This window comes from Rhinoraja longicauda, chromosome 20, assembly GCF_053455715.1.
Source record: "Rhinoraja longicauda isolate Sanriku21f chromosome 20, sRhiLon1.1, whole genome shotgun sequence".
Taxonomy (NCBI): Eukaryota; Metazoa; Chordata; class Chondrichthyes; order Rajiformes; family Arhynchobatidae; genus Rhinoraja; species Rhinoraja longicauda.
Window position 1 is genome coordinate 5,823,685 of NC_135972.1, and position 16,270 is coordinate 5,839,954.

General features: G+C 41.4%; 1 protein-coding gene across 12 annotated transcripts in view; it reads right to left on the reverse strand.

Annotated features, from left to right (window-relative positions):
* LOC144603520 (serine/threonine-protein kinase WNK1-like) overlaps positions 1–16,270 on the reverse strand; it is a 109,492-nt gene that overhangs the window by 66,191 nt on the left and 27,031 nt on the right. For all 12 annotated transcript variants that reach the window (XM_078416818.1, XM_078416819.1, XM_078416821.1 and 9 more), the window contains exons 3-4: positions 12,062–12,282; positions 10,854–11,011 (exon numbers count right to left, since the gene is read on the reverse strand). In XM_078416818.1, coding sequence (XP_078272944.1) covers positions 10,854–11,011; positions 12,062–12,282 — 379 coding nt within the window. The remainder of the gene's footprint in view (positions 1–10,853; positions 11,012–12,061; positions 12,283–16,270) is intronic.

Below are 16,270 nucleotides of genomic sequence, written 5' to 3' on the forward strand. Positions count from 1 at the left end.
CCGTAAGAATTTTATATGTTTCTATAAGATCCCCTCTTATCCCTCTAAATTCCAATGAATACAAGCCTAGTCGACCCATTCTTTCATCATATGCCAGTCCCGCCATCCCGGGAATTAACCTGGTGAACCTATGCTGCACTCCCTCAATAGCAAGAATGTCCTTCCTCAAATTAGGAGACCAAAACTGCACACAATACTCAGGGTGTGGTCTCACCAGGGCCCTGTACAACTGCAGTAGGACCTCCTTGCTCCTATACTCAAATCCTCTTGCTTTGAAGGCCAACATACCATTTGCTTTCTTCACTGCCTGCCTGTACCTGCATGCTTACTTTCAGTGTCTGGTGTACAAGGACACCCAGGTCACGTTGCACCTCCCTTTTTCCTAATCTGCCACCATTCAGATAATAATCTGCCTTCTAGTTCTTGCCACCAAAGTGGATAACCTCAAATTTAATCCACATTATACTGTATCGGCCCACCCACCCAACCTATCCAAATCACCCTACAGCCTCATAGCATCCTCGCAGCTCACACTGCCACCCAGCTGTGTGTCATCCGCAAACTTAGAGATGTTACATTTAATTCCCTCGTCTAAATATAAGATGAGGAATTGCATCTCATCTTATATCTGGGAAGAATATAGCCTTCAGAATCAATTCAGAAGTCAATAATTTCAAGTAACATGTTTTTACTGTTTGTAGCAGAACTGGTAGTTCTGCTGCAAGATTATTCTGTCATATTAACTCAGTTCTAATGGGCATTTTCCAACCTTTTTCTTTTGGGTTTCAGGCAACAACTCTAATCTGTGCTGCACAGCTTTACCATATCACATTACTTTAACTGCTCTCATTAATCTATTAACCAGACAGCTCCATAAATATTGGGTTGATTGTGGTTACCCTGGCCACACCCCTAGAGATATTCCCATTGTCCTACCCATCCCTCACCAATCCTCTCCAATTTAAAATAACTTGTTTCCCCACTTTTCCATTTCTGATGAATGCTTTGACTGATCACTAACTGTTTTTTCTTTCTCATGACGCTGCCTTAGATGATTGTTTCCAGCATTTTCTGTCTTTTTTTCAGATTACCAGCATTGGCTGTTGTTTTTTTTATTTTTGGGAACATTACTTTGGTAGTAAATCAAATCAGAACATATGCTATTTCAACTTCCTCCATCAAGAAATTAATGTTCCTGTTAATTGAGGGTGGAGTAAATGCACTAAACACTAAGCATTTGTGCGACCTTGAAATGAAAAAGCTAAATGCCTTTGATTAATGACCGGTGTGCATGTTGGCGAGTCCTATTTTGGGCACCCATGTTTGTCTTGCAAAACAAGAGTTTCATATTCGCACAAAAGAGACTTCACAAATTACCACGTGATAAGCAAATTATTTTCTCATAAACCATTCCGGATAACAATATTAACAACTTTAAAATTACCCATGATCCACACAAAAAAATCCAAGTGTCACTACTGACCTAAAACTCAACTGAAAAACTCACATAAATAACTACAAGAGAGCAGACATTGGGTATCCTATGGCAAATAGCTAACCTCCTTACACCCTAAAGACTTTCCACCATGCATAATGCACAAAATCATGAGTGATGGAATACCTGATACTCGGCTCAACGGCTGAAGCTCTAACAGCATTCAATTCGTTCAAAACTCTCAAATGAGGCAACACACTAACTTAGCAACATATCCACCATCCTAACATTCATTCCCTTTCACACTGGCATCCAGGGACAGAGTGTATGAATTACAAAATAATGTGAAATACAGGTGCTCCTCAATGTACGATGGGGTTACGTTCCGAGAAACCCATCGTAAACCTAAAATATCGTAAATCGAAAAGGCATTTAAATACACCTGATCACAAGACCAGAAGCGAGCTGCGGCTCGCTACGGATCGCTGCCGTTTGCACCATCGCAAAGTCGAAATATCGTAAGTCAAAGCATCATAAGTCGGGGAGCATCTGTACTTGCCTAGGCTACTTCAGCAGCACTTCTCAAAACTTAATCATTTACCACTAAGAAAAGAGAAAAGAGCAGACATAGGTAAGCATTCCCCTGTAAGTTGCACACAATCCCAAATTAGAAATATATCTCCATTCCTTCATCACTGGGTTAAAATCCTGGAATTCCCTACTTAACAGCAGTGGCAACATCATTATTAGAATATCATCTCCTTTGACTCCTCCCACTTCCTCCAAACCAGAGGCGTAGCTATGGGCACTCGCATGGGCCCTAGCTACGCCTGCCTCTTTGTCGGGTACGTCGAACAATCCCTGTTCCAGATGTACACTGGCCCCATCCCCGAAATCTACCTCCGCTACATCGACGACTGCATTGGTGCTACCTCTTGCACCCATGCAGAACTCACTGACTTCATACACTTCACCTCCAATTTCCATCCTGCCCTTAAATATACCTGGACTATCTCTGACATCTCCCTCCCGTTTCTGGACCTCACCATCTCCATCACAGGAGACAGACTAGTGACGGACATTTACTACAAGCCTACCGACTCGCACAGCTATCTGGACTACACTTCTTCCCACCCGGTCCCCTGCAAAAAGTCTATCCCCTACTCCCAATTCCTCCGTCTATGCCACATCTGCGCCCGGGATGAGGTGTTTCAGACTAGGGCTTCCGAGATGTCCTCGTTCTTCAGAAAACGGGGCTTCCCCTCCTCCATTATAGATGAGGCTCTCACTAGGGTCTCTTCTACACCCCGCAGCTCCGCTCTTGCTCCCCCTCCCCCCACTCGCAACAAGGACAGGATCCCCCTCGTTCTCACCTTCCACCCCACCAGCCAGCGGATCCAACATATCATCCAACATTTCCGTCACCTACAACGGGACCCCACCACTGGCCATATCTTCCCATCCCTTCCCCTCTCTGCGTTCCGCAGAGACCGTTCCCTCCGTAACTCCCTGGTCCACTCGTCCCTTCCTACCCAAACCACCCCAACCCCGGGCACTTTCCCTTGCAACCGCACGAGATGCAACACCTGTCCCTTTACCTCCCCCCTCAACTCCATCAAAGGACCCAAACAGTCTTTCCAGGTGAGACAGAGGTTCACCTGCACCTCCTCCAACCTCATCTATTGCATCCGCGGATCTAGATGTCAACTTATTTATATCGGCGAAACCAAGCGCAGGCTCGGCGATCGCTTCGCTGAACACCTGCGCTCGGTCCGCATTAACAAAACTAATCTCCCGGTGGCCCAGCACTTTAACTCCCCCTCCCATTCCCAGTCTGACCTCTCTGTCATGGGCCTCCTCCAGTGCCATAGTGAGGCCCGCCGGAAATTGGAGGAGCAGCACCTCATATTTCGCCTGGGCAGTTTGCAGCCCGGTGGTATGAACGTCGACTTCTCCAACTTCAGATAGCTCCTCTGTCCCTCCCTTCCCCTCCTCCTTCCCAGATCTCCCTCTATCTTCCTGTCTCCACCTATATCCTTCCTTTGTCCCACCCCCGACATCAGTCTGAAGAAGGGTCTCGACCCGAAACGTCACCCATTCCTTCTCTCCCGAGATGCTGCCTGACCTGCTGAGTTACTCCAGCTTTTTGTGAATAAATCATTATTAGAAATACCTGGTTCAAAAAGGTGCCTCACTGCAACAGAAATTAGGAATGACGCTTCACCACTAATGCCCAGATGCCTCCCCAAAAACTAAATAGGTTAAGTGGCCCAAGCTTTTTCAAAATAAATATGTACAAATATGATCATTGAACTGCACCAAACATTTTTACTTATCAAAAGCTTGAGCTATAATTGCAAGAACATGCACAGACCTCCCATGAAACCTTTCATACTAGATTGGATGGCACACTATTTTATAATCAGCAGGACCTTGTATTATATTGTACAATGCATTGTTCTGTAATCTCAAGGCTACCAAAACCAGGAACTAACCGTAATCTTTCTATGGCGGCATAGATTTAATTGCTGCTTGTCAAGCGAACTCTTCAAATTAAAATATGTTGCTCAGCTTCAAGGACCAACTCAAAAGCATTGAACCTTTTATGCCATTTTACACTCAACTAAATTATTTATGCATGTGATAATGAACCTCCCATGGAGGTCACTACAGAGGTCACTCATGAGCTCCGACACATGATTCGGATTTACATTTTCTTTGCTACCTTATTATCCTTCATTATCCTACTCGTATACTTTCCTCCCTTCCTTTTGCTTCTCTTACTGTCCAGATCACCTTCAATATCTGTCTTTTTATCTCACGTCAGGTAGAAAGTAAAGTCTAAATGGAGCAATGAACTCCAAGAGTCGATTACATTTTCAGCTGCAGTCATATGGGAATTGGCCAAAATGCAGGCACAACCAAATATTATGGAGTAGGTAGAAATTCAACTCCTGTTTTCCAAATACCTCAATCTTCGATTTGAATCCTCCTTCATTCCATTCATCTCATTCAGTCATCTCATTCCACTCATTACAAGTTCTTTACATGACTTGCTTCCTGCAACTGCCTCTTCACAACATACATGTTCTCATACTATTTAATGAATAGATTATAAGTCTAACTTGCATATATTTCTATTTTAACCCCAACTTAAATTTCCTATCTTTTAAAAGCCATTTTGTGGTAACTTAATCTTAGAACCTCTGGGTAGTCATCCTTCCATGTCCATTGTGATGAAGTACTTTGAAAGAAGAGGAATGGCATGGCATTGTAGAGTCAACTATTTTAAGTTCCTGGGTATACATATCTGATCATCTGCCCAGCACATTGATTCAATATAAACAAGCTCACCAACACCTCTACTTCTTAAGAAGTTTGAAGAGATTCACTATGTCACTAAATACTCTATTAAGCATCTACAAATGTATAGACATTAACATAATGAGTGGTTGCATCACATTCTGGTTTGGCAATTCAAAAACTCAAGAATGAAAGAGGCTGCAAAAAGTGGTGGACAATACCCAGTCCAACACAGGTATTGACTTTCCTATCGAAGGGGTCTACAGTAACACCACCTTAGCCACACTCTCTTCTCACTGCTGCCATCAGGAATGTGGTTCAGGAGCCCAAAAACAGTTACCCCCAGGTTCAAGAATAGCTTCTTCCCATCAATCAGGTTTTTGATCCACCCTGTACAATTCTAAGCATAACCCTACCTCAATACCAAACTACTACAGACTTTGTGTGTATGAAGGAACTGCAGATGCTGGTTTAAACCAAAGATAGACACAAAATGCTGGAGTAACACAGCTGGAGTTACTCCAGCTTGTTGTGTCTATCTTTGGTTTAAACCAGCATCTTCAGTACCTTCCTACTCATTTCAGCAGCTCTATTTTAGAACTATCTTCCTCCAAAGATTGTGGGTATTTATCCAATTAAAATTTAAGCTGAAGATTCTGTCATTTCCTCCAAGTTGCATACACTACAGAGACAACAGGTGTCAGAGGTTATGGGAAGGCTGGAGAATGGGGTTTGGAGGGAGAGATAGATCAGCCATGATTAAATGGCAAAGTAGACGATGGGCTGAATGGCCTAATTCTACTCCTATCCCTTATGACCTTATGAAGCAGAGCTACAGAACATTCAGTACCCAATTAAATGGCACAACTGGAGAGGTTGCACTCAATTTTATATTATTGTGAGTGTTATTTTATGACTGTAAAACTCAAATTTCACTTAGATCACAATAAAATCAGAATGCATAGAACAAGCCAACTGCACAATATCAGAACATGCCACTTCATGCCTTGCTAGCATAAGATTAAAATGTCTGCATCTTCAATGACTTCTTAACATTTCCCCATTTACACCTTTCCCACAACCACCTCCAGGCTTAAAATAAATGAACCTGCATATGGATTAATGTTAATGCAGCCGTGCTTTGAACTACAGTTGACAGATTAATGGGAGACCACAGAATACAAACTGTTTTCTACTTCGCAGATCAGAGTTTCAAAAAAACTTGCACAAAAAACTCACTGAAAGTCTATGGAACGCGATATAAAAATTCTATCTGTTGTGGATTCAAGGAACCACGGAATTAATAACAGAGAAAATGAGACCATCAAGTAATCAACAAAAAAAACGTAAGTTTTAATATTATACCATTGTTATAATGCAGGACAAGAATTGCATGCAGGATAATTGCTGATTAACGCACAAAATTATGGTGTAGTTTATGGCACTGAATTCATGTGGAATTCTCTGTGCCAGAATGGAGTGAAAGAAGGGTAGTCCCGATTAACTTTATCTGGTATGAAGCGCACATGGGGAGAAAAATCGTGTTAAATGCAGAAAGTTTGGATGTGAATGGGACAGTGAGTTAAGTGAAATCAAGGTAAAGTTATAGATTGATACATCATCACAAATACTAATTACAAATAGTGTTGGAAGCAGCCCCTCTGCTCACTGGATGAACCACTGCTAGGCAGAAGAAAGGAAATCCAAAAACGAGTTTAGCAATTTACCAAACACGCTCTATTTTTAAAACTTTTAGAATTCAACTGTACAGTCATATGACTTATAGTATTTGCTTCCCCGTTCATTTGTTGACTGCAAGGGAGGACGTTTAAAATCTGTTGATTTTTCACTCATTGCGAAGGAGAAATTAGGAGGTACCAAAAAAATCATCCAAATCTATTTAAATATTAAATGAATTTGGGTGAAGTTTAAAAGATGTGAATACTTTGAAGTTCTTACCAAAATTATTGCTCCAGTAGCTGATTGTACGGATAAACAAGAACTAAAAACTTAGAACACACCACAAAAATCACGCATTTCACCCATGTTTCTGTGCCTGGTGTTTTCACTGTACGCAGGTCCTCCCACTCAGATTCCTCAACTACTATTTTTTAACATTTAGCTGTTCAATCAACATTTCTACATTTATTTATTTGGTGGCAAATTTTTTCAATTTAAGTTTAACATTCCTAATCATTAAATACATCTCGTCCAAAAAACCCCCAAATTACAATGAAGTACAAATTGTTGCAGATCAGGCAGCCAGTACACTGTTGAAAAGCCAATTTTAATTGAATTCATGAGGGTAATTTATGATCCACAAGTGATCAACAGTTAATAAACCTTAGGCCAGGAGGAAATGTCAACCAAATCTGAGCAAGACTGCAGAAACATGGAGGAGCACCTTTTATGTTGTGAAGTCAGGAAAAATAGGATAAGCAAAGCTTAAAGGACAGGTAATTCAAGCAATTATATCTTGGAGAAGTTGAATTAATTGATGAGGTCAATAGAGCACGTGTAGTAAAATAAATGTAAAACCCAGCAGTAAAAAAAAATAAACTCTAGCCGTACTGCGATGCAGACAAGATGGGAGGTAAAAAAAAAAATCAAACGAGATATGAAATTTGAAACAGCCTGTTAAATAAAATGTTGTGTTTTCGTACAGCCTTAAGTCACATATTAATGAAGAAATTGAATCAATGTCAAGGTAGTTCAATTTATGGACAGCGAGATCACATCAGATCTTCATGATGTCCTACGTTTGATGTTAGGATTGAGACAAGCATAATAGGGAACTAGCATAGGTAGCAGGAATAAATGGTGATGGTATAAATGCTGAGGTATCCAAACATATAAAATAAAGCCTGTTTAAAAAGGATCACTGGGAACAAATAATGAAATTAGTGCATAATCGAAGAAAAAGGAGAAAAAAAGGGTAGAATTGGCAGCTGAAGCAAATGACAACCAATTTATCAGTCAGGAGAAAAAGGAGATAAAATTTAGAATCATCAAGAGAACGGAGAGCTTCTGAAGGCTGCTCCAGAGGAGGACCACTGGAGGATATTAATCCAGGAAAATAGTGTTTACTGTACAAGTTTTGCAAAAGAAGAAAGGCTTTGTATTTTTAAAACATTAACTGTTTAACATCTAGAAAAGTTGAAAACAATTCAATTTTCTGAGGAGTGGAGCAAGTAGTACAAAACTCAAGAGATCAAACAAGTCAAATTAGGTTCAGGACCATTAGCAAGAATGGAGAGTGAACCCATGTTCGAGTTCCTCCTGAACAAGCCTCAAACCATCTGTCAACTATCACTGCTTTACATTAGAATCTCTCACACACCAGTTCACAGTCTATCACCCTCCAATCGTAACATTTATCCCTTTTCTCTCCTCTTTCATTTCAAACCTACTTCTATCCCCTTCCTAAAGTTCATGAAGAATCTATGATAAACGCCAAGGGAACATATATTGGAATCCAAACCAGCAAGATGGGAGATGAAAAGCATTTTTTTAAAATATATATTTTTAGTCTTTTTTTATTTTTAGTCTTGTGAATGTGATTTTAGTTTTTTAAACTTTTAAAAATCTTAACAGTATTTCTCACATTTTATATAATCCAAGTGTTATTGAACATTTACTGTTATCAAAAGGCATTTGCAAACATTCAACAGGCGAATAATAGCAACAGTTTTGATAGATGGTTAGCTGGGAAATTGAAGGGGAAGGGAGCAAGCAAGAACAACGTCTCATCAGCTGTGAAAACTGTTTATTGTGTCGGCAGCCTGCTGTACACCAAGGTAAACACAAAAAGCTGGAGTAACTCAGTGGGACAGGCAGCATCTCTGGAGAGGGTAGCACCTATGCAACACTCAAACCACACTGGAAACTGGCTTCAGTGGAATACTGCACATAGAGAGCCACCAATTTGGGGACATGGAAATGAAACTAAAATTCGTACCTGGCTGAGTTGGTTAACAGATGCAGCTCTCTGAGAATTTAATATTAAATAGTTGGAAGTTTACACAATGCAAATTTCAGTTAACAGTAATATGCATTTCGATTTCAGTTGACAACTTACATTTGGAATAGCTTTAATAGAAAAACATTCCAGTCTCTTTGAAGAAGTGTGATCAAACAGAAACTGGATCAAAATCGCAGATATTAGGATCACAAGCTGAAAACTTTATTCAATTGGTACTATTTGATGGTCTTCAAAGGATGAAGCGAGCTTGTGAGGAAATGAAAGAGCCTAAATGGATTAAGATAAAGGTGCCATTGAAATGATGGAAGCACGAAATAATAATATCAATGGATATTAATCATGTGGTTGCATGCTTGTAGTGCCAAGCAACTACTATCTCCGACAAGCGAGAGAATCTAACCACCTACACTTGATAATCAATGGCTTTAGTATTGTGTAGTTCCTTACAATTCAAATTCTGGGGCTGATCATGAACCAGAGACTCAAAGGACCACGACATGAATAAAGTGGCTACCCTGTGATGAATGATTCACCGCCTAATACAATGGTTTCACCATTTATCTGAATAAGTACAGAGCCATCAAGTCTCAAGAAACTCACTACCATCCAGAATAATACAGCTCTCAAGATTGGCATCTCAGCAGCTGCCCTAAAAACTTTTTTTTTCTACCACCAAGTTTATGCCTATGTGTACCATCTATAAATTGTCATGCAGTTAATCGCAAGATATCTCCCAAACCTGCAGCCACCCCTAACAAGAATGAGGGCAGAGGATGTATGGGAATACCATCATCTCAGTTTCCCTTGCAAATCACATTGCAAAAATTCATCATTGGTTCTTCAGTGTCACTGTGCATAAACCGTGGAACTCCCTTCCTATTAGACCTGTGAATATACTTTCACCAGAAGGACTACAGCAGGTGAAGCTGGGAGCTCACCACCATCTTCTCAATGACAATTAGAACAAGGAAATAAATGCTGGCCTTGCAAGTGATTCACAGTACTAAACAAATAAAACTCAGATTATAGAATTTACGACAGGATGAAATCAAATAATTAAGAACACTAGTGGAGAGCAAATTTTAAATCTAATTCGCCTGGCAGAAAACACAATATAGGATCTGGTTACAAAAATTATTGAATGCGTGATCATGGTGGTCACGAGTGATAAGCAAGTACGGCATGATGCAAAGTTTAGCACAAGTCCAAAAGACTGCTGGAGGTTTTCTAGATGAACACTAAAATCAAGACCGGAGGCGATACAAGCAAAGACAATTAATATTCTCTATTATACCTTACTAATGTAAAGCTGACTTCTACACAAAGTTAAAATATTTTTTTACTCAGATATGTGTCCCTCCCTTTGGAATGCACTCATTAATATACAGAGAGAAAAAAATCTTCCAAGATTATGTTTTTGAATTTCTCCCATTGTCCATCTCCCTCCAAGAAAACTCTCCAATTCAGAAAATATGTAAGCAATGCTTCATCTTGAAATTAAATATATAAGGAGCTTAGTCTATTTTTTATTTTCTTGCAAACTATGAAAATTTAATTCAACAACTCAATGTAATATTAAAGAACAAAACTCACCATGTAAAGTAATTCAGTTATTTCAGAATGCAACTAATTCAAATGTTGTGCTTCATAAAAGAATAAAGCCAGAGTGGTACCCAAAATACTACAGGGCATAGCTTGAAGGTGAAAGGAGCAAAGTTTAAAAACAAAGAGTGGTGAATGCCAGGAATGTGCTGCCGGGGTTGTGGTTGAAGAAGATACGTTAGTGGCATTTTAAATACTTTTGGATAGGCACATGGATATACAGGGAATGGAAGAATATGGGTTTGGGTTATGTGCAGGCAGGCAAGTAATGGTCTTGGCATCATGTACAGCACAGACACTATGGGCCGGAAGGCATGTTCTTGTGCTGCAATGTTCTAAAATCAAGGCTCAGGCAAAATTTTCCCCACGTTAGTGTTTAAAATTGCAAACAAGCAAGCAGCATTCATCAAAAGTGCATCATTACTCTTAATTGACACCTACTATTTACTATACTGTGTAGAAGTAATTAAAACTTAAAATACAGCATTAATGCAAACTAGCTAAAGCAGCACAAACCAATTATGTACTTACACTGGTTACTCTACGATAGATCTGAGCAGCATTCTGACATTCCGAGTATGGATATTCTGACGTTGCCATCTCTAGCATACACATCCCAAAAGCGTAAACATCAACAGACTCGTCATACTTTTCTTCATACATCTCAGGAGCCATGAACTCAGGGGTACCTTAAATTAAAAGAATGTTTCAGACTCTAACAGACTCAGTGAGTAGAGGCTGTCGGTACTCACCGATGGAAGACGACGATGTTGGCGATAACCTGTGGGGGAAGACAAAGTGGAGGCGAAGAAGAGCCCTTCTCAGTTACTCAGCAACACACCATCACAAAGGTTTTTATCTGTAAGGTAGCCAGAATGGAGGACTGAACCAAGTTGGGATGAATTAATTTTCTGCAGTCACTAAACCAGAAAGTAAATGGCTCAATTTTTTAATTTCTTTGCACTTTGAATGATATCATGTGCAGAATAGTTACCTCTTGTATCTGCCTCATCTTAAAATGGGGATACAACCAACCTGCAGTGCAAGTGCACGTTATTTCATGTAATAAAATTATTTTAAACGTTGTTGATATCTAATTTAAATTGCAGTGTAACAAAAACAATTAGTTAAACGTTTTCTATGTGCAGAGTTAAGTTTCCTTTGTAGATTATTCAGTTTCCATCAATTGAAATGAAATCCATCAGTATATTTCAAGGAAAACACAGTTAATCAAGATAATCTACAGCAAATCTGACCAACTATGTTCCGTACACTCCGACCGGATACAAAATTCCCTTGCAAATGAAAACTATTGCATGAACGCAAAATGTTAGCATTCAATAATCTTGATCTCCAAATCATTAGAAGGCAACTCACCACATCTTTTTCTATAGCACTTACCGTTCAACTGCAGTACTTTTACGTCTACTGCAGCTGGGGAAATTAGATGTCCTACAGTTGAAAATACTTGGAATACAGAAAATTGAGTAAAGATAGCTCTTCAGAGCAACCAGACAAAATAAAATGCCACAGAATAAAATACCGTGTGCTAGTTCCAATTTGCAGTTACCTTCAGATTTTTTAAAAAAATCAAACAGTAACAAAACAGTTTTATTTCCTGAATTTTCATCAATGCAGTCACCTTTATCAGTCACTTCAGTAAAACCATTTTGCTTCTGCTTATATTCCAAAACCACCACTAACAAAAAAAAGGCTACACTTGATAACAAGCAACTTACCTATTACACTTTTTGCAAATGATGCCCTTTTTAATGTAGCAAGGCCAAGATCGCCAACTTTAACTGATCCGGTAGGGCCAGTAATGAAGATGTTGTCACACTTCAAATCTCTGTGGATGATGGGTGGGGTGCGGGTATGAAGAAAATGAAGCCCTTTCAAAATCTGACGGCACCAACTTCGAAGCACCTTGATCTTCATCACCTTAAACCTTTTCAAGTATCTGGAATGAAAATAGTGTATCTAAAGAAACTGCTATATTAAATAAGCTGATTTTACATGTTCAAGCACATATAATTTAGTTCTCATATGTTAGTATTCGAAACGATACGATAGAACTTTATTTATCCCAGGAGGGAAATTAATTTGTCAACAGCCATAAAAAATGCAAAATACATGAAACATGCAAATAAAGTGATGAGTGGTAAGGCTTTGGGGATGTGCAAAGGAGGTGGCAGGGGTGGGTCAGTCTCAGTCTACCGCATGACAGAAGGGGGAGAAGTTGAAAAGTTTGATAGCCACAGGGAAGAAGTGGCGTTCTGTCCTGCATCTTGGTGGAACCAGTCTGTTGCTGAAGGTACTCCTCAGGTTGACCAGTGTGTCATGGAGGGGGTGAGCTGTATTGTCCAGGATGCTCTGCAGTTTGAGGAGCATCCTCCCCACCAAGACCACCTCCAAAGAATCCAACTCCGCCCCCAGGACGGAGCCAGCCTTCCTGATGAGTTTGTTGATCCTACTGGCGTCCGCAGCCTTTGCCCTACTGCCCCAGCACACGGGAGCATAGAAGATGGCACTGGCTACTACAGATTGGTAGAACATCTGCAGTATCTCACTGCAGACGTTGAAGGAGCAGTGCCTTATCATAAAGTACAGGCGGCTCTGCCCCTTACTTGTGCAGGGCCTCAGCGTTCTTGCACCAGTCCAGTTCACTGTCCAGGAACACCCCAGGTATTTGTACTCCCTGGTAAAATGCATTGATGGAGAAAGGGGATAGGGGTGTTCCTCTCCTCCTAAAGTCCATCACCAATTCCTTAGTCTCGATTCAGACCACACCACTAACAAAGTCGTTGACTGTATTCAGCTTCCCTCCCCGATGCAGCCTCCCCTCACCAATTCCAGACCAGATGTACCTATGCACTAAGCAATATTTTGATTGCATACTCATAATGAATGATAACATCTTGAGAGAATGGACTTGAATGCATAGTAGTTCTTAAACAAGTGGTAGAGAAATAATGCAAAAGCCAGATATGATTCTGGACTAATTTCTCAACACTTGCCATTTGCTTTCTTAAATGTAAGGCTCAACATACCAATGACAAACTAAATCGGGGATTTTAATCCATCCCAACAATGTGCATTTGCACAATTCCAAATTGTTTCATTTGATAACCATTAAAAAATTGTCAAAAAGTCATACGGGCAGATCACCAACAGATCAAAGAGGAAAAGATTTTTTTTTGTGCTTTAAAGAAGTTTTTGCTAAGAAATGGTGCAATTCTTTGTTTACATCATTAATACAAACTGGCTGATTTGGTATTGTGGGTTCACATACCTCTTAAAGATGCCCGATGGTATTGTGAGTAGTGCCTTTGCAGCTAAAGTGGCATAAACCTGCAGGACTAGAACCCAAATCAGAGGTAAATGAAATATTGGCAGGAATTTGTTACTAACTCAACATTTTACGGTAATGAAAACAAAAATCGTAGGAAAATTGCATCATATTGTCAAATTATAGGCAATTCAACGAAATGGTATTATGGCACGAAGATATTTGTCACTGATTAGAAAAAGATGCTTATGTTTAATAATCACTGAATTGTCCAAATGACATGCCGGGCATGTTTGTACTATTGAACAATCCACAAGAGGGCACCATGGAGGCCTTCAAAATGTTTGTGGAGCCCTAACCTTAATTGACATTGAATAAACTATTCAACAGGTGGATTGGTCTTAAATTAATAAATAATTAATGGCAGTATTATAGAAAATAGGTGCAGGAGGAGGCCATTTGGCCCTTTGAGCCAGCACCGTGGACTGGCCAGGTGAGCATAAAAGTGGCAAATTGAATTGAATTTTGCAGATGTAGTCATATATTCAAGAATGACAAACAAATTAAATAAAACTTTTCATTGACAGTCGCCAGGACAATGGTGATTAAGGTGGTGGTAAAATTGTGGTGCTATCGTTTACCGTTTTGGCGTAGTATATATATATACTACACACACACATTGGGCCCATTTCTCGTAGAGGGGGACAGAGATGGGGAGAGGGTGTCACTGAGTGAGCCCTGGGCCCAAAACCGCTCCTGTATTGGTGTAGCACCCTCAACCCATCCCACTCAATCCCCCTTATCCCCCATCCTCCCCCCACTGACCCACTCCATCTTTCTGAAGTCACGACGGGACCGTCAGTGGCAGCGGCCCTCGTCGACGCTCGCTGAAGGAGGCCGCTGAAGGAGGAGGAGAAGAAGCTGCCCGCTGCGGTCTGTGTGCAGTAACGGTGCTGGGCGCTGGGCCCGGGCGGGAGGGGGGACTCGAGGACGCCGTGGCGTGGGTTGAAGGGACGGAAGGGAAGGATGAGTGGACCATCAGTCCGACCATCTCCCTCCCGCTCGGGAATGTCCCCCGGGTGTGGGAGAGTGGGGGGAGGGGAGAGGGGAGAGGGGAGAGAAGCGAGAGGAGAGGGGAGCCCCTGATTGTGGGCGGGCGGCTCCGCTAACGGCGTCCATCTTGTTTGTGCGAGTGAGGTGATGTCAGACGCACAGCACTTTGAAAAAATGTGTTTAGAAATGAAAGTTTTAAAGTTTAAAATGTCTCTAACTTCAAAAATATACGACCAATTTAAATAAAATGTGTTATAAACAGTCGCCAGGATAGTGGTGATTAAGGTGGCACTACGGTTTACCGTTTTGGCTGCAGGTCAATAGTCAATAGTCGTTTATTTGTCACATACACATAAATGTGTAGTGAAATGAAACATTACCCGCAGTTGAACAATAAGACCAATAAGAATAATTAATAAAAATGCAATAACACATACAATCGCAAACTAACACCAAACAAAAAGAAACATCCATCACAGTGAGTCTCCTCCAGTCCCTCCTCACTGTGATGGAAGGCCAGAATGTCTTTTCTCTTCCCTGCCGTCTTGTCCCGCGGTCAGGCTGTTGGAGTTGCCACGTCGGGGAGGTCGGGGCTCCCGACATTGAAGCCCCCGCTGGGCGGTGAAAAACCCGCGGCCTATTCCAGGCCGAGCCGGACGGTGAAAGGTCCGCGGCGGGCCGACCCAAGCCCCGCGATTCGGGGCGGGCGAACACGCTGCCTCTGCCGCTGCCGGTGCTCCCGATGTCGGCCCCCATCCAGGGGCCTGCGGGCTTCCGACGTCCACGCGGCCCGCGCCGGAGCCTCCGGAGACGAGTCGCAGCCGCTCCCGCGGCATCCGCAGGCAGCCAGCGCCGCAGGTGGTGAGTCTGGGCCGCGGGCTCTGCGAACCAGAGCCCAGGTGGTCCCAGGTGCATGGCCGGTGGTAGGCCGCAGCGGGAACGGAGACCCGACACAGAAACAAAGGTCGCGTCTCCGTTCGGGAGAGAGAATTTTACAGTTCCCGTTCCCCCCCCCCCAAACATAAACATACAAACACTACACCATATTAAAACTACAATTCAGACAAAAACAACAAAAAACACAAAAGACAAACGGACTGCAGGCAAGCCGCAGCTGCGACGGCAGCGCTCCAGCACCAGTTATGTTATATATATATATCTGCATGAATTGTACGGGGCGGGGGGGGGGGAGCGCAAGCTCATCTCACAGGCTCACGGGTCCCATTGTGACGTCACACGCTGAAGACCTTCAATAAATCGGTTAGAAATGAAATGTTTTAACTTTAAAACCTCTCCAAGTTAAAAAATAAACGATCAATTTAAATAAACCTGTTATAGGCACCAGCGGCGAGAGTGGTGATTATGGTGGTGCAAAAATTGTGGCGCTACGGTTTACCGTTTTGGCAAAATCAGATACAGAGGTGTGTATATATATATATATATATATATTTATATATATACATACACAAGATCTGAGTTTTAGTATATAAATAGATAGATAGATAGAAGATAGATATAGATATTCAGAAATCTTGAAGGTAATGGGACTGCTCGGCAAGGTGGCTAAAAAGGTAACCTGCCAACCAGCAATCCCTGTTACACTAGC